Genomic DNA, 21,340 nt, shown 5'->3' with positions numbered 1-21,340 from the left:
GAGAGATCATCTGGTCAGGTCAAGGAATCTCAGGGTGAGAGCACTGCCTTGAAAATGATGTGTATACTGTACTTAAGTTTGTATATTTTTATATCATTGTTAGACTGTTTAGTTTAATATCATACAGTTCTCTGAGCAACTGTGATTGATGATTAAAGCATTGTATTACAGGGTGAGCAATGCTCATTGAGCATCCCTTTTCAGAATTCCAAAATTTGAAATTGTCCACTATAATTGTCCTTTGCTTTCTCATAATTCAGTGTGCACACATTATTTAAAATATTGAATAAAATGACCTTCATACTATTGATATAAGGTATACATGAAACATCCAGTGTCCCATCTCCAAGATATCTCATTATGTACGTATGTAGAAATACAAATATTCCAAAATCTGAAAAGATCCAAAATCCAAAACACTTTTGGTCCAAAGAATTTCAGATCAGAAAGACCCAATTGGATATTACCAGGCTTGTCTCCTATGACATCACAAGGTGTAGGGATAAGGTCTTACAGTCCTCACCCTAAAAATGTAGGACCTGGAACACACTTGATTTGGCAGTCCTTCTTTGTATCCATTTTACTTTCTCCACAACTGAGTTCCTCACCTTGTCAAAGTTCCTCTGCTTCTTGTCCAGGACGGCAGCAGCTGCATTTGAGCGCTCCACGTCCACCATGAGGTCTTCAATCTCATTCTGCAGACGATGTTTGGTCTTCTCCAGTGAGGAGCACTTGGCATTCACAGCCTCCACTGCCTCCTCGGCATCTTGTAGCCTCTGGGCCAGCTTCTTCCTGATGTACAGTGGGCGACAGCAAGCCAATTACCATGGGGGAGGGAGATTTTTGCTTTCTATCACCTACAGAGAAGTCATTTCTCCCATCTTTTCTTCAGGGTAGAAGTTGGCAGGGAAAAGAAGAATGACATCACTAGGAGGACCCAGGGAAAAGTTGATGACATCAACAGAGGATACCAGGAAGCCATTTCTGTGCTCCATATGATATACCTGTATATGACGTACCATGGGGAACTAACAAGGAACTACACAGGGAATGGAGAGCAAGCCATAATGGCCTGAAAGATGCTTGTGGGCTGCTTTTTAGCCTTGAGTGTTTCAAAGAGACATAATTCCCACCCTGTTAGCAAAGTCAAGCCACCCCCAGATCAGTTTCCTATCCACCTACCTTGGTGCCTTTTAAAATGGGGACTTCTCCTCCAACCAACAAGCTTTTTGCTCGTCTTATACACTGCCATTCTAAAATATAACCCGAGCCAAAAGCTTCCTTGTTAGAGGAAACACCTGTGAAGAGTGATGTCCATGGAAATTGTATTTAGGGCGGGGGGGGGGGGGGATGGGTTGGGTACACCATTGAATTAAGAAGCTGGGGAAGCAAGAACCAAACCAACTGATGATGAGATAGAAAGTGAAGAAGAAAAACAGGGAAGTATTAGACCACAAAACAGGTCCCAAGATAGGGTCATTGCAGGTGTCAGGGGGATAAAATGCAACCAGTGAGCTCTGGTCAAAGGAAGGAATTACAGGAGAAATCAGCTTCACCTCTTAGAAGGCATGCAACACCCAGCAGGCCAGAGAACAGATGTGACCCTGTACATTCCATTGCCCACATTTGTGGGTTTAACTTTTGTGGATTTGATCAGGCAAAGATTTGATTAATATGTTCTTTCTAGGAATCTCTAGGTCATCTAGTATGGCTTTATGGTTAGTATGAGCTGGACATTTCATGGGAAGTGGATCAAGATATTCCTAGAAAGAAAACCTCCTTAGGAATCTCTAGGTCCTCCAGTGTGATTCTATGGCCAACCTCCAGCAGAATTTCTGTGTCCTGCAGTGTTGAGCATAGAATCAAGTCTTGTTGATTCTTCAGTCTCAGGGACCGAGTGGATCCACCTTCTCGCTCTTCCATGCCTTGGCTTATTCTCCTTCACCTTGATGTTCAAGCCAAGATGTCCCTCTCAGATCAGCAGGCTGTGCATTGACTGGTTCCCATAAGTAGTTGGGTGCTCTGATCCATGGACACTTACTTGGCTTCCTCCAGTTCCTCTGTCCTCTGGATGGCATCGGTCTCGTACTTATTCCTCCACTGAGCCACCTCAGAGTTGGCCTTGGAGAGCATGCGCTGAAGTTCTGCTTTGGCCTCCATCTCCTCCTCATACTGTTCTCTCAGCAAGTCACAGTCATGTCGGGCCGACTGGAGCGCATGTGCCAGAGCATTTTTGGCCTTAGGAAGAGAGAGATACACATACATTTGACTGATTTCCCTCTGTCCATTTTTGCATGGCTTTTCTCCATAACCACCATTAGGTCTTAACCTACTGTTTCCAAGACATTATCATACCTTAGCCTCCTCTTCCAACTGTCTCTTCAGGTCCTCCGTTTGTTGTGTGTATGACTGTTTTCCTCGGGTCAGTTGAGAAACGAGAGCTTCTTTCTCTTCTAATTGACGGCTTAATTCTCCTGTGGACAGTAAAAATGGAAAGACAGAGTCCTCAAGATTGTGAATGCTCTTCTCCCCAACCAGTGTTGACCTCAGGAACCGTTGCTCAAAAAAGGGCTAATGGGAGACAAGGTAGTACCGTTTTCAGTCTGGAGCTTTGCCCGCTGTGTGTTGGTGTCGTTGAGGGTCCGTTGGGTCTCCTCAAACTTGGCTCGGTAATCTGAGGACTGATCCTCAAGGGTACGGCAAATTTTCTCCAAATTCACCTGTGGACATGAGAAAATATAATAACAAGGAAGGCTGGAAATAGGCAGGGTTAGTTCCATATGTGAGCAACTGTCCAGCCAGAAGAAGCTGGATCAACCCATCAAGTAAGAACAGCCCCAAAATCATCTAGCTGGTGGATTCCGAGGTGCCTCCTCAACTTGTTTGACTTCTAAAATGCCACGTACATCAATGGCACTCTATACATAAGCAATAATAAGAATAATAAATTTTATATCTTGTGAGAGTTGAGACTTTTGGAGGTAAATTTGAGGGGGTTCTGAGTATTGGGGGAAGAGGGCTCATTTCCTACCCCATTCTAGAAGATATAGTTGTCCCTCAACACTTGTGGGTTTAACTTTGGCAGATTTGATTATTCATGTATTTAATTGATGTGGTCCCCCTAAGAATCTCTAGGGCCTCCAGTGAGCTCTATGGTGAACTTCTGGTGGAATTTCACCATAAAGTCACACTGAAGGATCTAGAGATTCCTAGAGGGATGTTCTTTTGGGTAAAAACTAGCTTTTATTCATGTTTCCCCCACTTTTTGAAGTGGTCTTGAATCTCTAACGTCAGCAAATGTGGAGAGTTGACTATATTATCTTACCACTTTCCAACTGTGAAATGTCCTTAAAATGAATAGCTTGCTCCTTTTAACTAGCTTTATCTCCTCCTCCTGTCTAGTACCTTGGCTTTCAGCAGTTGCTCCATGTTGGAACCTAGGTCGTCCATTTCTAGCTTCAGCTCGCTCTTCTCCTTCTCCAGCTTCTGCTTTACACGTTGAAGGTTGTCGATTTGCTCGCCCAGCTCCGCCACGGAGTCGGCGTGTTTCTTACGCAGGGCTGCGGCCGTGGCCTCGTGGTGGAGGGTCGCCTCCTCCAGGTCCCGACGCATCTTCTGAAACTCAGTCTCCCGCTTCTTGTTCAGCTCAACCTGGACAGAAGTGGCTCCACCAGCTTCCTCCAAGCGTTCACTGATCTCCTCCAGCTCTCGCGAAAGTTCGGAGCGCTGCTTCTCTACTTTGGCCCGGGAGGCACGCTCAGCCTCCAGCTCTTCTTCCAGCTCTTCAATCCGTGCCTGAATCATGGGAAAGGAATATAATTTCCTGGGTTCAGGCAGTTAATAGATCTAGTTGTTTGGCGTGCAGTCTTTGGTGCTCCTGCATTATTCTACATTAAACAACTCCCATCTTGGCAGCAACAAATTACAAGGTTTTTGATGGGGCAGCTCTAGAATGAGTAGGGTAGGGTAGGGAATCCTAGAGCAAGGACTTTTCTAGACTGGAATTCCCAAGTTTGTGGAGATTTCTAGAGCAGAAGGCTGTTCTAGAATGGTAATCCCCAGTTTTGAGGGAGAGGAGGAAATAGTCTTTAATTCTTCTAGGTATAAGATGAATAGTTCTAAATGCCATTCTAGAGCAAATAAATAATCTAGAATGGTGTCTATAACCAGACCACTGGTGCATAGAGGGATTGAACACAGAGGTTTTGAGCCTGAGGCTGTATCCACACTGCAGAAGTAGAACAGTTTCGAACCACTTTAGCTGCCATGTTGGATGTGAAGTTTTGTGAAATATTTAACCTTCTCTGTCAGAAAGCTGAACACACAACCAAATCCTAGGATTCCATAGGATGGAACTATGGCAGTTAAAATGGCATCAAACTGCTATAATTCCGCAATGCAGATGGGATGGTCTCGGAATTGAGGGCTGTGTCAAAGCTCAGCATCCAAGACCACTTACTTGTAGTTCCTTCAGTTTCTTCTGCAGCTGTGCAGCCAGGGCCTGCTCATCTTCGATCTTGCTGTTCTGTTGGTTGATATCAAATTCCTTCCTGCAACAAAGCATTTCAGGACGTAAGCTTCTCTCCCCTGCCTTGCTCTTCTGTCTCTTTGGTCCACAGCAGAGCTTTCCAAACATTGCATATTGGTGATTACTTTTTAGACATGCATCATTCCGTGACACAGTACAGTAACTCAGGGGTTAAAATAATGTCTTATGGGAAATATGGACAAGTACATAAATTGTAATAACGAAATGTATGGGAATGCAATGTATCTTATGAAAACTTTTCATTTATATATTTTTAAAATCTATGATTTGCAAGATAGTTACATACATTTTCAAGATTTTTGTAATTTCTCATTAACATTTGCACAACACACCTATACACTGCAGCCAACACACCAACATGTCACAATACACAGTTTGGAAAGCTCTGGTCTATAGGATTTCCATCCAACATCTTCTCTCATTTACTGTACTACTTTCTATCCCTCATAGTGAAACGTTCCAGTGTGCTGAGAACGAAGAATCTTTCTTACTTTTTCATTTTCTCTTCCAGTTGTTGTTTGTCATTTTCTAGATCCATTACATTCTCCTGCAAAAGTTTCAAGTCTCCCTCAAGCTTCCTCTTGGACCGTTCCAGGTCCATCCGGATTTTTCTCTCCTGTTCCAGGGAGCCTTCCAACTGTTTAGTAAGAAACAAAGAAGAGGAAAAATGACTGCAATTTAGTGGGGATATGCAAGGCATTTACTACCAGTCCCTAGTTCAATCAGAAATTAAATTATTGATAAACCTCATATATATTAGATCACAAACTCTCCCAACCTTGATTCTACACACTCCATTACTGACCAAGGAAAACAGACAATGTTGTCCCAAAACACCTGCAGTCCATGCTTGGACTAGGCTCAAGCTAGGTGATAAGTCTGACTACAGATAAGGTAGCCTCACGTGTTCACATCCAGTCTTCCATTGTTTTTGACATTGCTTTTTGACTCACATCATCTGCCTGCTGTTCCAGCTTCAGTTTGGCTTTGGAGAGCGTATTGACTTTGTCTTCTTCAACCTGGAGGTCATCCAAAGCCTGCTGGTGCGCCTCTTGCAAGGCCTTCTTCTCCTTCGTTAGCTTGGCAATGATTTCATCCAGACCAGCCATCTCCTCCGTGAGGTTTTTCACCTGAAGAAGACCAAATTTCCCAAGGTAGAAGGTGTTGTGGGAAGGGAAAAGAAAAGTCTTAACTGCAGTTTGCCAGTGCAAATTCATCCAACCAGCTTCACGAAGGCACATTGATAGGAAGAAACTCCAGAGATATTTGGAACCCAAGAAATAACCAACACCCAATAGTTTACTATAGTTCATTGTGGCACCTTCAAACTACAACTCTAGGAATCCTTGTGGGACAAACTGGCTGGAAGAGTCTGGCAGCTATAGGCCTAGTTCTACGTAAATCAAGCATGTGTGAATTCTGTGCAGAATAATACCCAAAATAACAGCATTTTTGTGCAGAAATATTATTTTCTGTGCAGAAAATGCTATGTCCTGTGCAGACAATAGTTTTCTTTACAAAACAAATACATACGAATTTTGACCAGAATAATTCTTGAACTGTGAAGATTCTTGGCAGTTTGGGATTCTTCTCATCAGGGTTCCCCAACATGAAAAAAACTGTTCTCCAACCATTTTGAACTCTGAAATATTATTTCTATCCTTACTCTCAGCTTGCCTTACTGCTATTTTCTGCTCACCTTGTTCTCTGTCGCGTGCTTCTCCTTTTCCACTTTGGCCAAGGTGAGCTCCAGGTCATCAATATCCTTCTTCAGCTCTGAGCATTCATCCTCCAGCTTCCGCTTCTTGGCCGTCAGTTCAGCATTCATCTCTTCCTCATCCTCCATCCGTTCGGTCATCTCTTTCACCTTGGCCTCCAGCTGGATCTTGTTTTTGATCAGCTGGTCACACCGTTCCTCTGCGTCATTCAGGTTGTCTTGCTCCTGGAAGGGGAAGAAGAAGAATGCTTCAAGCTTGACCCCAACTTGGCATGGACTACAACTCCTATAACCCTAATCAATTATGATGAGCAACTGTGCTCCCAAAACATACCAGTCCCAAATCACCCAAATAGCTTTATTGCACAACTAAAAAGCACAATTGTGTAATTTATTTATTTATTTACCTAATTTCTACCCCGCTTTTCTCCACCCCTAAGAGGACTCAAGGCAATATTTTGAAACTTCTTCATCAGGAAACTGAAGATGTTGGAGTCACGCCTACATATTGTTTTAGATGCTATGTCTGTTGTTAGTTAAGATTGTGTAGAGCAATGGTTCTCAACCTGTGGGTCCCCAGATGTTTTGGCCTTCAACTCCCGGAAATCCGTACAGCTGGTAAACTGGCTGGGATTTCTGGGAGTTGTAGGCCAAAACACCTGGGGACCCACAGATTAAGAACCACTGGTGTAGAGAGATTTCAATGCAGGCAGAAACTATTTCCCTTTTTGGCCATTTGAGAACCAGAGACAATGACAATAGACAGGCAATAAAACATCAAATCTATTAGCAGTGGCAGTGTAATTTAACTTGAGATCCAAGTTATCCACTCCAATATGTGGTTGAAGGCCCCCACAATGCCACAAGAATCCTCAGCCATTGTGGTCAAAAGTCCAACACAATGGGAGATCTATTAGAAGTTATCACCCGAATAGTCACTACTTAGTCCAAATAAAAGAGCATGTGTAGGGTAGAACTGGAAGGGGAAAGATGGATCCAAATCTACTGACCCACTAAACCTACTCACAGCCTGAACTTGCAATTGCAGGTCATTCTTTTCTTGCAGGAGAGATACCATCTTCTCCTCCAGTTCTTTTCTTCGTGTTTCGGATTTCTCCAGAGCTTCTTTCAGCCTCGCAAACTCCTCCTTCATCGTCTGTAGAGGATATAGAAGAGACAGTCAACATTTTCAGACTCAGTCAGTTCAGACATTGCTGTGTTAAAAGAGGCTCAAGTGATAGATTTGTTCCTGAATTTTTCAACTTTGGATTGTAAATATAGAGAGCCATATTTGAGCGTGTTCCTCATGACCCATCCTCTTTTTAGTAAGAGGGCAAATTCCAATTTTGGAAGACTTTCCAGAGGCCCATATCTAGTAGAGAATGGCCATGTAGGCACAACAGGTGAGACTCTGTGTAACTTTGACCAATCTGGATGCTGTCCCATCAAGCATACAAAGCACAGCTCCATGTCAGAGTTCCAGAGCTTAAGAATGAGATTCCTGGGTGGATTCTTGATCTTTCTCTTTCACATCACCTGCATCTCCTTTTCAGTCTCTGCGCTTTTCAGGAGAGGCTTGATCTTGAAGAAGAGTTTCATCCAAGGCCAGTTCTTCACCCCCATGAAAGCACGGATGTTCCACTGAATCACAAGCAAAGCATCCCTGGAGAAAAAAAGACACAAGGAAGGTTGAACCATTCAGAAAACACAACCCTCATTTTGTGTCATCATTAACTTCCCAAAACGTTGATGGAACATTAGCTGAGCATCCCTGGAGAGATACAGACACAGGTAGGTTGAGGCCTTAGGGAAACATGGTCTTCCTTTTGTGTCACCATCAGCTTCTCAAAACATTGATGGAACATCAGCTGAGCATTTGAGACTATTAATCTGCCTTTAAAGAGGAAGGGCTTGCTAGTAGTCCACTAGAAACAGTTTTCCCCGTGGATCTCATATTTTCTTCCTCATTCATAATATTTCTCAATTGATCCATCCACAGCTAGTGGGACTCACCTGCGCTCCATAATTTTTCTGAACTCAATGCGCATGAGCTGGCCTCGTGACCGGGCCTGGATGCGCGTGATGATGCGGGCTAAGCGTTCGTCACGCATTTCTTCCAGCTGTCCTAACAGCCCAGCCTTGAAAAATACCTGTTAGGAAGGGGGGAAATTGGCCAAATGTAGTTCGGCAATATTTAAATGTGTGTACAAGCTTGATATCACAAAGTGCAGGAGGCTTGTGAACTCTATTTTCAAAAATTCAGCAAATCCTGAAAGTTTTCTGAAGAAGTCATTCACTTTTTTCAGGGCAGAAAAAGGTAGCCAAGAAGATCTGGAAGGGTATGAGGTCACAAAACAGTCCGGAGGGGCTACACTTTTCCAACCCTGAATGATGTCTCACCTATACTACAAGCAGAATCTCCTTTTATATTCCTTCAGCAATCATGGCATTCTCTTGCCTTTACAAGAATAGCAATTTATTTATTTATTATTTATTACATCACTTCTACCCTACCCTTCTCACCCATCAGGGGACTCAGGGCGGCTTACAATATAAAAACATACATAAAAACAATTTACATCACATTTAAAATCTATTTAAATAAAAAAATTACATTAAAATTAAGAGCATACATTAAAAACCTTCATAATTATACATATAAATATACATTCACAGCACGTTTCAAATCATAGAATCATAGAATCATAGAATAGTAGAGTTGGAAGAGACCTCATGGGCCATCCAGTCCAACCCCCTGCCAAGAAGCAGGAAATCGCATTCAAAGCACCCCCGACAGATGGCCATCCAGCCTCTGCTTAAAAGCCTCCAAAGAAGGAGCCTCCATCAAGTCCGGATGGGGTCTGTCATTGAGTCATCATATCACATTTCTGCTGCTACTCTTGCTCAAAAAATTGGGGTATTGTGTTTTGAAGAGCAGGCTGAGAATGCTTGGTTGGAGATCCTAAGCCCTTCCCTCAAAGAACTACATTTCCCATGGTTCCTTGTGATGGAAAGGACAGGTTTAAGCCTGCAATGTGGACATGCCATTGAAGAAACGGGGCTGGCTTCTTCATTTTCCATATGAAACCATGAAACCATGCTTGATACACTACATCCCTTAACAATTATGATTGCATAGTCCTGAAGGATTTTCAAAACTGGAGTTCTCCAAAATATTTTTTAAAACTCTGCTCTCTTTTTTACTTATGGGAACTCTGCCCTCTTACCTTGGTGTGCCCAAATTTGTATTGGCCGTGGTCAATATCCAGAGAGCCCAGGAGTTTCTCTGCTCCCTTCCGGCTGTCGATGAATTGGCCTTCAGGGATGGCAGCTGGGTTCAGGATGCGGTACCTGGGATGGAGACAACAACTGTATTACGCTCCACCTGGAAATGTCCTCTTATGGATCTTCACATGAAGAATATCAAGGCACAGGGTTTAGTTTCCAGAAAGACAGGAGACTGAAGTTTCACTGGGGCACAGGAGCAAGGACACAAATGGCAGATTGAACTCTAAACTGGAGTGGAAATCAGTTGACCGTCAAATGTTGCCAGACTGAATGTACCATCAACTATAGCTAGCATAGCCAATGGTGAAGAAGGAGTGGAGTTGTAGTCCAACAATATCTGATGACTGCATTGTTTCTATTCTGATTTAGGAGAACTTTAGAGTCTGTCCTGTGATTTGAAAATCAAATTTCCTCCTCTTTTATATATACTGTATATAGGCATCTCCACCTTTTGAGTACAGTAGAGTTTCACTTATCCAAGACTCGCTTATCCAAGGTTCTGGATTATCCAAGCCATTTTTGTAGTCAATGTTTTCAATATATCGTGATATTTTGGTTCTAAATTCGTAAATACAGTAATTACAACATAACATTACTACGTATTGAACTACTTTTTCTGTCAAATTTGTTGTATAACATGATGTTTTGGTGCTTAATTTATAAAATCATAACCTAATTTGATGTTTAATAGGCTTTTCCTTAATCCCTCCTTATTATCCAAAATATTTGCTTATCCAAGGTTCTGCCAGCCCGTTTAGCTTGGATAAGTGAGACTCTGCTGTACTTTTGTTGTTTCAACAGATCTACATTATAGACATGTGCCGTGTTTTCAACCACTGGTCCGCTCTTTAGACTAGCTCTGCTTTCTCTCTCTCTCAGTCTACTAAACACATTGTTCCTTTGACTCAATCGGCTCAGAACTATCTAGTGCTCAGTTTTGTATTGACAAACTAAAAAAAAAAAGATGATTCCACTTCCACTTTTTCATTCAGGCTTAAAGAAAAATTTATTCTATATATCTAAAGTAGTGGTTCTCAGACTTTGGTCTCCAGCTATTTTGGAAGTTCAAACACTTAAAGGACTTGTTAATGTGGGATTTGTGTATTAGTAGTGTTTAAATGAAATTTGTGTCTAGCATGTATTGCATCATCCAGGAAATGCTATAGTGTGTAAAGAGTTAATTTGGTAAGAAGCTGTATTGACCTTGGATATGTGGCTGGAGCCAGATAGGAGTGTCCAGACTACAAGTGTGTTTGTATATAGCTGATTGCATCAGATGAGTTCTGTTGTGCCTGCTGAGAAGATCTGTGCTGTTTGTCTAGAGCGAAAGTCTTATGTCTATCGTCTGCAAGTCTGTTTGTTTTGTTCAGTAAACTTTGTACATACTTTTTACTTTGTCTCTGACGTTCCTTCGTTCTGCGCTTCAACTGACATCATACATCTGCTGCTACGCTGCGCGCACTACTCTGATAGGACTAACATTTGGGAACCACTGCTCTAGAGCAGGCGTGGGCCAACTTGGGCCCTCCAGATGTTTTGGACTTCAACTCCCACCATTCCTAACAGCCTCAGGCCCTTTCCTTTTGCCCCTCAGCCGCTTAAGCGGCTGAGGGGCAAAAGGAAGGGGCCTGAGGCTGTTAGGAATGGTGGGAGTTGAAGTCCAAAACACCTGGAGGGCCCAAGTTAGCCCATGCCTGCTCTAGAGGGACACTATTATTATTTCTTCCAGAAGGCATTTTGGGTTGAATATAACAGACCGAAAGAGACACACTAGAAGGAGGAGAAGGCATATTCTCAATACTATTGCCAGAAATAGCTTCACCTTTGCCTGAAATCCCCATAAAGGATCCGGTTGGGGAATCCCTTCCGGCAGATCCGGATCCCCTCCAGTACACCATTACAGCGGAGCTGGTGCATGACCAAAGGGTTGTCCATTACGCCTGGGAAAGCAAAATGAGAGATGGGAGTGAAGTCTTTTTAGAAGCTTGTCTTCTCTACATGGTTCAACTAAATATTTTCTCCAAACTTTCTTTAATTCCCACCACTTCTTTCCAGAGCCCCGGAAGAATATTTTGGAGGATTACAAATCCTAGAATTTCTCAAGTCAAACCAATATAGTTATTGGGGCACACAAGATAGAATATTGCCCCCATTGCCAGGAGCAATAAGATAACAATAACAATAAACAAGTGGAACAATTTAGAATCTGCTTCCTTTCCCAAATGCAAGGGAAAGGCCGATCTGCTGGCGGAGGGGCAACCCTGAAGTTGGGATCCAAGGGACCACCCAAAACATCCCATTATATACCCCTCGTCTATTACCAGGTGCTTTTCTTTCATTGGGGATGATACACCGCACAAAATGGGGGTGGGTGGTTTTGAGATTGGCCATCAGCTTGTTCAGATTCTCCTGTAAGAAAAATGGAGAAAGGAATGAAGGTGGCCAAAAGGCAGTATGTTTTACATACTTCTGCCCACAATGTGGTCTATATAAACAAATCATACCAAAACGAAGAAATAAATGAAAAAAGTGGGTTAGTTTGGATTAGAGAGGAGCCACTGAATCAATTGAATGTATCTATGGTTTGAGGATTGGACTGTTATTCTGGAGACCAGGGTTTGGTTTGGTTCTCCACTTGGCCATGGAAACCCACTGAGACAGGGTCAACTTAGGGTTGCTGTAAGTTGGAAATGACTTGAAGGAACTGATGTACTTACTCAACAATTGATTCTATGGGTTTACTGTAGTTGGGGTTGTTGGAAATAGCAACCTCCCAAGCCTTTCACTATTTATTTGTTAATGTATGTATTTGCTTAAAAGGTAAAGGTTTCCCCTGACGTTAAGTCAAGTCATGTCTGACTCTGGGGGTTGGTGCCCATCTCCATTTCTAAGCCGAAGAGCCGGCATTGTCGGTAGACACCTCCAAGATCATGTGGCCGGCATGACTGCATGGAGTGCTGTTACCTTCCCACTGGAGCGGTACCTATTGATCTACTCACATTGGCATGTTTTCGAACTGCTAGGTTGGCAGAAGCTGGAGCTAATAGCGGGTGCTCACTCCGCTCCCGGGATTTGAACCTGGGACCTTTCGGTCTGCAAGTTCAGCAGCTCAGCGCTTTAACACACTTCGGCATCGGGGCTCCATATATTTGCTTACCTGTATTCTATTTTACCGCCAAAGGGAATTTCTATTAATCATTATTATTTTATAATACATAATCATAGTTACCATACATTTCCCTTTTCCATTCCCTTCTCCCTCCCCACACGCACTCCACCCCCTTCCCTGTTGACAACTTAAACCTTATTTTCTTGTTACATGAGCCTTCTTTCCATTCTTTCCAATTTTTTCACTATTTATTTGTTAATGTATATATTTGCTAATTCTATGTGTATGTTGATTTGCCAGTTTGACAGTACCTCTTTGGCGTGGGAGGGGTTATAGAAGTGACTGTACTGAGCATGTTCAGACTCAAGACTCCATTTTGTAGGCAGTCTGCTTTTCACAGCAGTGGAGGTGATACCCATCTGTTTTACACCTCAGTGGAGGTGGATGGTTGCATGTTGCTGTTTGGACTTCAGTAGAGAAGTATGACTTATGGATCTCAGTAAATACAACTATACCTAAAGACTATGGACTATTGATTAAGAATTATACCCTGTGTACTCAACACACAGAGAACTACTTCCTATCTATAACTGAACTTTAAATAAGAAATGTGCCTGTATGTTGAATTAATACAAGATGTTTGTGAGTAAACAAGATATGTTACTTTTCAAAGAAGACTTTGTTTTTGTTTTTTTGTTTTTTAATCTCTGAGTGCATATTTCAAACTAAGAGATTTCAAGGGAATGTATATCTTTTGGGCAATTACAATTACAATTACAGCTTCAAAGAAACAACTATTCTCTGCTAACCAAATATATTTTGTAGTGGCATGTCTTTGTCCTTGGCAGCTCAAAGACACGGTTCTTCAATTTAACAGTTGAGTTACCTTTGCTCCATTACATGAATGCTTTCTTTTCTTGACTAGTGGTTTTCAAAAGGTGGTCTCCACATGAAGATTCATGAAGATTCACATTTGCCAAACTGATATGACATTATTTTTCCTTTTCAATAAGGTTATGATTGCCATTTATTTCCAAAGGGATATGTGCCCAGAGGGGGTAACCAACAGAACTCAAGCCTTGCAGTTTCATATTTGTGGATGATAACACCACCATTCCTCAGTATCTTTGAGATGCCCTATTATTCAATGGTTTTTACAAAACAAACCACTGTGTATTGCCTGTGCCTCAATAAGCTGGCACACAGGGAGATTGACAACTGGTGACACACTGTCTGCATTCAGCAGAAAGGTAGGGTGTTGCAAGCGAAGTGCAACCCAATGAGCATATATTGAGAAAAATTACGGATAGCAAAGACTCTAGAGCATAATCGCTCAAGAATGCACTTGGCTCTCCATCATTTCCTCCTTCTAAGCTGGGATTCAAGGTTTTCCAACACAAGATTTGCAAATTCCTGGACATGAGGTATACAGCAATGTGTCCTCTTCACAGTTTTAGCTTCTATCCCCCGAATCCTCCCATTCTCATCAGAAAAGGCAATTCAGAGAGCTGGGGGTCCCTGATCCCACCCCAATGTCTAGAAGAGGGTTGTCTCCTACCCGGTGAAGCGCAGAAACAGTCTGGAAAGAGGAGCCTTTCTTCTTGGAACCTTTCCCCTTCCCGCCATCTCCACCTATGAACAGAAGATACAGGATAGGTCACACTTGTAGGTCCCACACTTGGCAAAATAAATGGTCTGCTCCACATGTATTCCAGATATAAGATCTTTGGACTTGAAGGAGTAGCCAGTTCTTCCACTTCTCCATCCCTCCATTCTGAAACATTTTAACTTTCATCTCCATCGTTACATCCATCATTTTCCATTCTTTATCATCTACTTATCCTTCTTCTTCCATCTTTCCAGCCATTGTCCTCCATCCCTTTTTCGTTTGCCTATCTATCTTTCATGCCTTCCACCTAACCATCCTTGATTTTCCTCCCACCAACCCTTTATTCTCCAACCTTCTGTCCATGATTAGTCCCTCGCTCTTTCATCTCCATCCCTTCCTTGTTACTTCTATCTCTATCAGCTCCTCCCTCATCCTTCAACCCACACCCCTCCGTCATCTCTTGCTTGACCCATCTACACTGTAGAATGAATGTAATTTGCCATCAGTTTAATTGCTATTGCTCAACATCATGGCATCTTGAGAGTCATAATTTGGTGAGGCACTGGCACTCTTTGGCAGGGAAGGCCAAAGATTCCAGGATTCCACTGCATTGAGCCAAGGCAGTTAAAGTGGTATCAAACTGCATTCACTCTACAGTGTAGATGCATCCTCTGACATTCTCCTTTTCTTCGTTTTCCTCTGCCCTGTAACCCCCAACCTTACCAGCCTCCGTGCCAGCGTATGTGGAGAAGAGTAATGCCAGCAGTTTGAGGGCTGATTTCTGGTAGAGCCCCACCACCGTCTCATTGAGGGGATCCTTGTTCTTCTCCAACCAGCCAATGATGTTGTAGTCGACAGTGCCAGCATAATGGACCAAGGAGAAGTGGGCTTCTGGCTTGCCCTTGACATTTCGCGGCTTCCCAAAGTTGTTTGATTTGCCCAAATGGTTGTCATACAGCTTTGCCTTGAAGGTCACTTCTGATGCTTTTGGAAACATGCATTCTTCCTCCAGAATGGACATGATACCCAACGGCTGAAGAGGAAAATAAAAATGAGGCAAGGCAGAAAAATAACAGGGGTACTCTCTTGAATACTAGTTTGGATCCAAGAGAAGCAACTGGTATAGAACTGGTTTATAGAAGCTATGTACCTTCTACAACTACAGCTCTTGGGATTCTATAGAATGAAACCATAGTAGAGAACTGGTACAGTCATCGAGTGCATCTGTGTCCACAGCATTGTATTTATGGTAAGAACTTCATAATACCTTCTCAATGAGGTCGATGCAGGCCTGCAGGTCCATGCCAAAGTCAATGAAGACCCAATCGATGCCTTCCTTCTTGTACTCTTCTTGCTCCAGGACAAACATGTGGTGGTTGAAGAACTGCTGCAACTTCTCGTTGGTGAAGTTGATGCAGAGTTGTTCAAAGCTGTTGAACTGGGTGGAGGATGGGGGAAAGTAGGAGAAAAGAAAGTCAAGAATCCATGAGCGGTGATCTTCCTCATATCTCCTCAAGATAGGTCTTATGCAGAAGGAATCACGACTGCTAATACTTCATGCGTCACTAATACTTCCAGCAGAAGCTGACCATATAATTGTGTTGGAGGATCTAGAAATTCCTAGGGAAGCATTTCATCAGGTTAAATATAGCATTTTTCATTCACATTTGATTCATTTTTATGGGGTTCCAATGCCCCTGATCCTTGCAAATATGGAGGTCTGACTGTATTTGGACATCATGTAGTCCATAGTCACTCTCAGGTGGAACCAAGGTCCACATCATTGAAATGTCAGGACATTTTTCTTACAGACACCTTTCCTCAGATACGTCTAAATTTAGCTATCATCTGGAACAGCTGGAAGTGGTACGATGCAACTGGAATATCCCACCAAGACTGTCCATTATAATGCATTTCAAATTGGATTGCTCTTGAACAAGGGATTAAGGCCCATTAATCTTACAAAATATTTTTGTACCTGGTGGAGATGGAAATGGGTAGAAATAGTTTGTTGCTATCCCTGTGTTTTTGGACTGTCTTTAGAGACATGACGTTGCTCCCACCTTCTCTTGTCCTGCTGCAACATACTTACATCAAAGATCTCAAATCCAGCAATGTCCAACACCCCGATGAAATATTGCCGGGGCTGCTTCGTCTCTAGAGAGTTGTTGATCCGGACCACCATCCAGCTGAACATCTTCTCGTACACTGACTTAGCCAGTGCGCCAATGGAATAGTACACCTGAGAAGAACATGATGGAAAAGAGCAAAAAGAGAAGATAAAGAGGGAAAATAAGCAAACTCTGAGGAAAATAATTCACATCACTAGAGAGTATGGTCAAGAGAAACCAAAAAGATATTTGTGGCCAGATAAACGATGGAGCTGTTTTTCCCCAGAACAAGGAGTAGGACCACCGTGGAAGGACCATTGGCTTGGTTTCCACTCAGTTGTCCTTCTCTTTATATCCCTGAAGCAAAGAACACCAAAAGAACCTGAGTGGATCAGTGAAGAACATCAATTACATATATATTTGATACTTCAGCTCCCAGAATTGGGGTCTAGGAATGGTCATCCAAAACTAAACTTTCCAAACCAATGGTCTTTTGAGACTCAAGTGGCCAACCGCTTCTGGAAAGCCCAACATCATGATGTGAGGACAACAGCAGATGGCATACAGAGACATAGACACTGAACCCAACCCTGGATTTAGTCATGGAAGGGGCCTCATGGGCTATGTAGTCCAAACCATTGCTCAATGCAGGATTTTTAGCCAAAGCATCCCCAGAAGGTAGCTGTCCAGTCTTTTTTGGAAGATGTCCAAAAAAGAAGGAGAAGGAGACCTCAACACCTCTCAAGGCAATATGTTCCATTGCTGAACCACTCATACTATCAAGAAGTTCCTTCTAAAGTTCAATCAAAATCTCAAGCCATTAGACCTGGTCCTAAACTTTGCGGCATCAGAGAACAAGCCTACCTCCTCTTCTCTGTGACCGCCCTTGAAGTATTTAAAGAGTGAAATCACATCTCTTCATATACCATGAGGACTAGAAACCATGGATTATTATCTAATTCTCTTACCCTCCCAGTTCCATAAACCATTGGATTTTCCAAAAGCCTCCTGAACAGAGGGTTTCAAAAATAAGCTATGATCTCTTGTGGTTTCAGTCTTCATTCCTGAGCTCAGGCTTGGATCAAATGGTGCTTTGGACGAGGACTGTCCTTTCCATTTGTTCAATTTTGAAATACCTTATTTTTATGGCTGCATTTGTGACACATCTTGCAACCCAGTCTGCAGGCATGATTGATCCCTGCCCAAGAAGACAATGACCTTGCATGCTAGAGTCTGTAAATCAGTATTTATTCAATCCATGTAAAGTGTATTATTTCTTTCAGCTGTTGGGGAGACAGTCTATGTGACAAATGTTTCTTGAGCCCAATACCCTGCTCTACGAGTCTCATGGCTCCAGGCAGTCTTCTGAGTTGCTTCCCCCAAAATCTAGCCATCCTCATACTTGCTGACCTCCATTGGTGGTATAAACAAATTTCTAGTCCTTAGTGCAACAGTAAAAACTAAATAATCCTATCTAATAGTGGATTTCTATGAAGAAAAATCCCATTATTTTCAATACAGCTGCCTCCAAGTTAAGGCATGACTTAAAAGTGCATTTGAACCCTTCCATAAATATGTCCACATGATGGAAAGGCACGCTGAAGGACTTCTTGAGACCTTCAGAGTCTGGCAGATTTTGGAGATGGGGCTGATGTGTTCAGCATCAGCAGTCCAGAGTTTGGAAATACAGTAGAGTCTCACTTATCCAACATTTGCTTATCCAACGTTCTGGATTATCCAACGCATTTTTGTAGTCAATGTTTTCAATATATCGTGATTTTTTGGTGCTAAATTCATAAATACAGTAATTACTACGTAGCATTACTGCATATTGAACTACTTCTTCTGTCAAATTTGTTGTATAACATGATGTTTTGGTGCTTAATTTGTAAAATCATAACCTAATTTGATGTTTAAATGGGCTTCTCCTTAATCTCTCCTTATTATCCAACATATTCGCTTATCCAACGTTCTGCCGGCCCGTTTATGTTGGGTGAGACTCTACTGTATTCCTTTTGAGGATGAAAACTCCCCAAATTCCCCCACCCAGCATCTTGATAAGGAGATTCTGGCTGTTGTAATCCCAATAATAATTTTTCTATATGGTTTCAAACTCTCTGGAACAACTAGAGCAGGGGCGGGAATACTTTGCTGCTTCAACTGTTGTTGTTGTTGTTGTTGTTGTGTAGTTTCAAGTCATTTCTGACTTATGGTGACCTAAGATGACCATATATGGGTTTTCTGGGGCTGAGAGTCTGTGACGTGCCAAAGAGGAGATTTCCATGGTTGAGTCAAACCGTGTTCTCCAGAATTTTAGTCCAATGTTCAAACCATTACACCGTGCGGAATCTTTGGATGTTACTGGAGTACAACTCCCAGTAGCTCAAGCAAGCATAGCCAATGGTGAGGCATGCTGGGAGCTACAGTCCTAAAACATCCCATTCCTGCACTAAAACCGATCACTTTCTTCAAGAAGAAAATGGGTTCTTTGAGATTTCCTTTACAGGCAGTTGAGTCAATTGGTGCAACTTTCTCAACCACTCCAACTCTATTAGTCAGAATCATCTGCTTGTGTCAAGTTTCTGTCTGAGGACTTTAGGTGCTGGAATCCCAGCCCAACTTTGGGCCTACTCACAAGTAACTATCCTTACCTGCTGGACATTTTGCCCTTTGGTGACGTATTCATTGCCGACCTTCACCCGCGGATGGCAAAGTCCCTTCACCAGGTCCGCTGAGTTGAGGCCCATCAAGTAAGCAGATTTGTCTGCATCTAGAAAAGAAGGGAATTAGAGCTATAACTTCCATGAGTTCATAGTTAAAACTGCATGAATTCTACTGTAACTGAGGTCACACATTCTCACCCTCAGTCCCATCGGGCTCGGCCTGTTCCTCCCTCTGTTTCTGCTTGAACTTCATGTTGCCGTAATGCATGATGGCCCCAGTCAGCTTGTACACCCCAACTTTCTCTTCTGGGGTAAAGCCCAGCACATCAAAGGCACTCTGTGGGAATAGAGAAAACAGGCAATGAGGGGTGCATCCACGCTGTAGAATTAGTGCTGATTGGCACCACTTCAACTGCTATGACTGCATGCTATGGAATCCTAGAAGTTGGAGTTTGGTGAGGCATCAACACTCTTGGGCAAAGAAGGCAAAAGACCTTGTAAAACTACAACTCCTAGGATTTGATAGCATAGAGTCATGGCAGTGAAAGTGTTGCCAAACTATTGATTCTACAGTGCAGATGCACCCCAAAAGGAATAGGCTCAAACTGCTGCCTTGTCTTTCTGCAGTTTTCTACCAGGCTTGCAGGTGTCACTACTCTGATCCCAAATTTGTACGATAGTTCCACCCCTGAAAGCTGACTGGCTCATAGTTGTTCCTACTGACTGATTAAAATTCTGGTTTTCTTTGAGCAACAAGGGCTGGGTTCAAGATATCTGGAGCAGCAAATACTCTTCCTATCAAAAAGGTGAAGGAAGGTGGTTTGGCACCTGTGTCAGAAAATCTCACAGGTACACCTTCGTATTTTCTTCCAAAAATTGTAAAAAGACAATAAATCAATAATTTTCTGCTATATTGGGAAAGCCACCATCTGCTACATACAACAGTTATCTCCCCCCACCTAATATTAGGGCCAACCCTGAGAATGATGCCCTGAAGGTTTAATAATGGCAATTTCTATAGTATAGAATAATCATGCAAGCCACTGGAAGTCTCCTTTCTATGCAACTTACGTCAGTAGCCATCAGCTCCTCGGAGTCGTCGATGGAGGCTACGGTTACCTCTCCTTGGGAGACGTAGTTGTAGTCATAAGGGTTGTTGGTAACCAAGAGCAGGTCTATTGATGGAGGGGCAGAAAATAGGAAGATACACAGAGTGTTAGGAGTGGAATATAGTGAGTTGTGGGTTGCAAAGTTTCTAATTCCAAAGCAGTTATTTGGAAAGCCCTTACCATGATGTTAATGGGGAAAATTTGGAGAGAACAAAAATGTATTGATCCATCAGTGTCTCTTAGACAAGCTATCTCATTATGAGTTGTCGAAGGCTTTCGTGGCCTGAATCACTGGGTTGCTGTGAGTTTTCTGGGCAGTATGGCTAAGTTCCAGAAGCATTCCCTCCTGCTGTTTCACCCACATCTAAGGCATCATCAGAGGTTGTGAGGTCTGTTGGAAACTAGGCAAGTGGGGCTTATATATGTGGAATAATGTCCAGAGTGGGAGAAAGAACTCTTGTCTGTTTGATCAAGTGTGGATGTTGCAATTGGCCACCTTGATTAGCATTGAATGACTTTGCAGCTTCAAAGCCTGGCTGCTTCCTGACTGGGGGAATGTTAGGAGGTGTTAGCTGGTCCTGATTGTTTCCTGTCTGGAATTCCCCTGTTTTCTGAATGTTGTTCTTTATTTATTATTCTGATTCTAGGCTTTTAATACTAGTAGCTAGATTTTGTTCATTTTCATTGTTTCCTCCCTTCTGTAGAAATTGTCCACATGCTTGTGGATTTCAATGGTTTTTCTGTGTAGTACACATTATGTACACACGCACATGTGCACAAATCTGAAAATATCCAAACTCGCATTATATGACATTTGTGTCCATTTGCCTTACTAACAAAAGCCCCTTCCACACAGCTGAATAAAATTCCACATTATCTGCTTTGAACCAGAATATATGGCAGTGTGGACTCAGATAACCCTGTTCAAAGCAGATATTGTGGGATTTTCAGCCTTGATATTCTGGGTTATATGGCTATGTGGAAGGGCTCAAAGACTCACCTAGCAGCTCTGGTTTCTTGTTGGAGAGAATCTGGTAGAAGATGTGGTAATTCCTTTCAGCTTTAAGCTGGAAGATAACACGGGACTTCTCCAGTAGGTCTAGGAGAGAAAAGTGCACGGGACAACCAAATGAACGTGATTCATATGCTTGAATAAGGAATATGGAGAGAAGTTCAAGGATGGAT

At 42.6% G+C, this 21,340-nt stretch overlaps 1 protein-coding gene and 1 non-coding gene across 2 annotated transcripts in view; both read right to left on the bottom strand.

The window, feature by feature from the left end:
- LOC100567683 (myosin-6) overlaps positions 1–21,340 on the bottom strand; it is a 39,363-nt gene that overhangs the window by 5,003 nt on the left and 13,020 nt on the right. The window contains exons 10-32 of the mRNA XM_062958154.1: positions 21,156–21,254; positions 20,118–20,221; positions 19,245–19,383; positions 19,035–19,153; positions 16,365–16,514; positions 15,540–15,710; positions 14,996–15,305; positions 14,222–14,295; positions 11,876–11,963; positions 11,377–11,494; positions 9,494–9,617; positions 8,280–8,416; positions 7,803–7,929; positions 7,294–7,422; positions 6,249–6,491; positions 5,503–5,679; positions 5,041–5,186; positions 4,460–4,550; positions 3,406–3,795; positions 2,594–2,720; positions 2,356–2,474; positions 2,042–2,238; positions 609–792 (exon numbers count right to left, since the gene is read on the bottom strand). Of these exons, the coding sequence (XP_062814224.1) occupies positions 609–792; positions 2,042–2,238; positions 2,356–2,474; positions 2,594–2,720; positions 3,406–3,795; positions 4,460–4,550; positions 5,041–5,186; positions 5,503–5,679; positions 6,249–6,491; positions 7,294–7,422; positions 7,803–7,929; positions 8,280–8,416; positions 9,494–9,617; positions 11,377–11,494; positions 11,876–11,963; positions 14,222–14,295; positions 14,996–15,305; positions 15,540–15,710; positions 16,365–16,514; positions 19,035–19,153; positions 19,245–19,383; positions 20,118–20,221; positions 21,156–21,254 (3,563 nt within the window). The remainder of the gene's footprint in view (positions 1–608; positions 793–2,041; positions 2,239–2,355; positions 2,475–2,593; positions 2,721–3,405; positions 3,796–4,459; positions 4,551–5,040; positions 5,187–5,502; positions 5,680–6,248; positions 6,492–7,293; positions 7,423–7,802; positions 7,930–8,279; positions 8,417–9,493; positions 9,618–11,376; positions 11,495–11,875; positions 11,964–14,221; positions 14,296–14,995; positions 15,306–15,539; positions 15,711–16,364; positions 16,515–19,034; positions 19,154–19,244; positions 19,384–20,117; positions 20,222–21,155; positions 21,255–21,340) is intronic.
- Positions 1,207–1,296, bottom strand: mir208 (microRNA mir-208). The gene has a single exon (NR_129917.1). It is a non-coding gene; the product is annotated as a microRNA mir-208 (primary transcript).

The sequence above is a fragment of the Anolis carolinensis genome, chromosome 6, assembly GCF_035594765.1.
Source record: "Anolis carolinensis isolate JA03-04 chromosome 6, rAnoCar3.1.pri, whole genome shotgun sequence".
Classification (NCBI taxonomy): Eukaryota; Metazoa; Chordata; class Lepidosauria; order Squamata; family Dactyloidae; genus Anolis; species Anolis carolinensis.
This window is presented reverse-complemented; position numbering and strand designations above follow the sequence as displayed.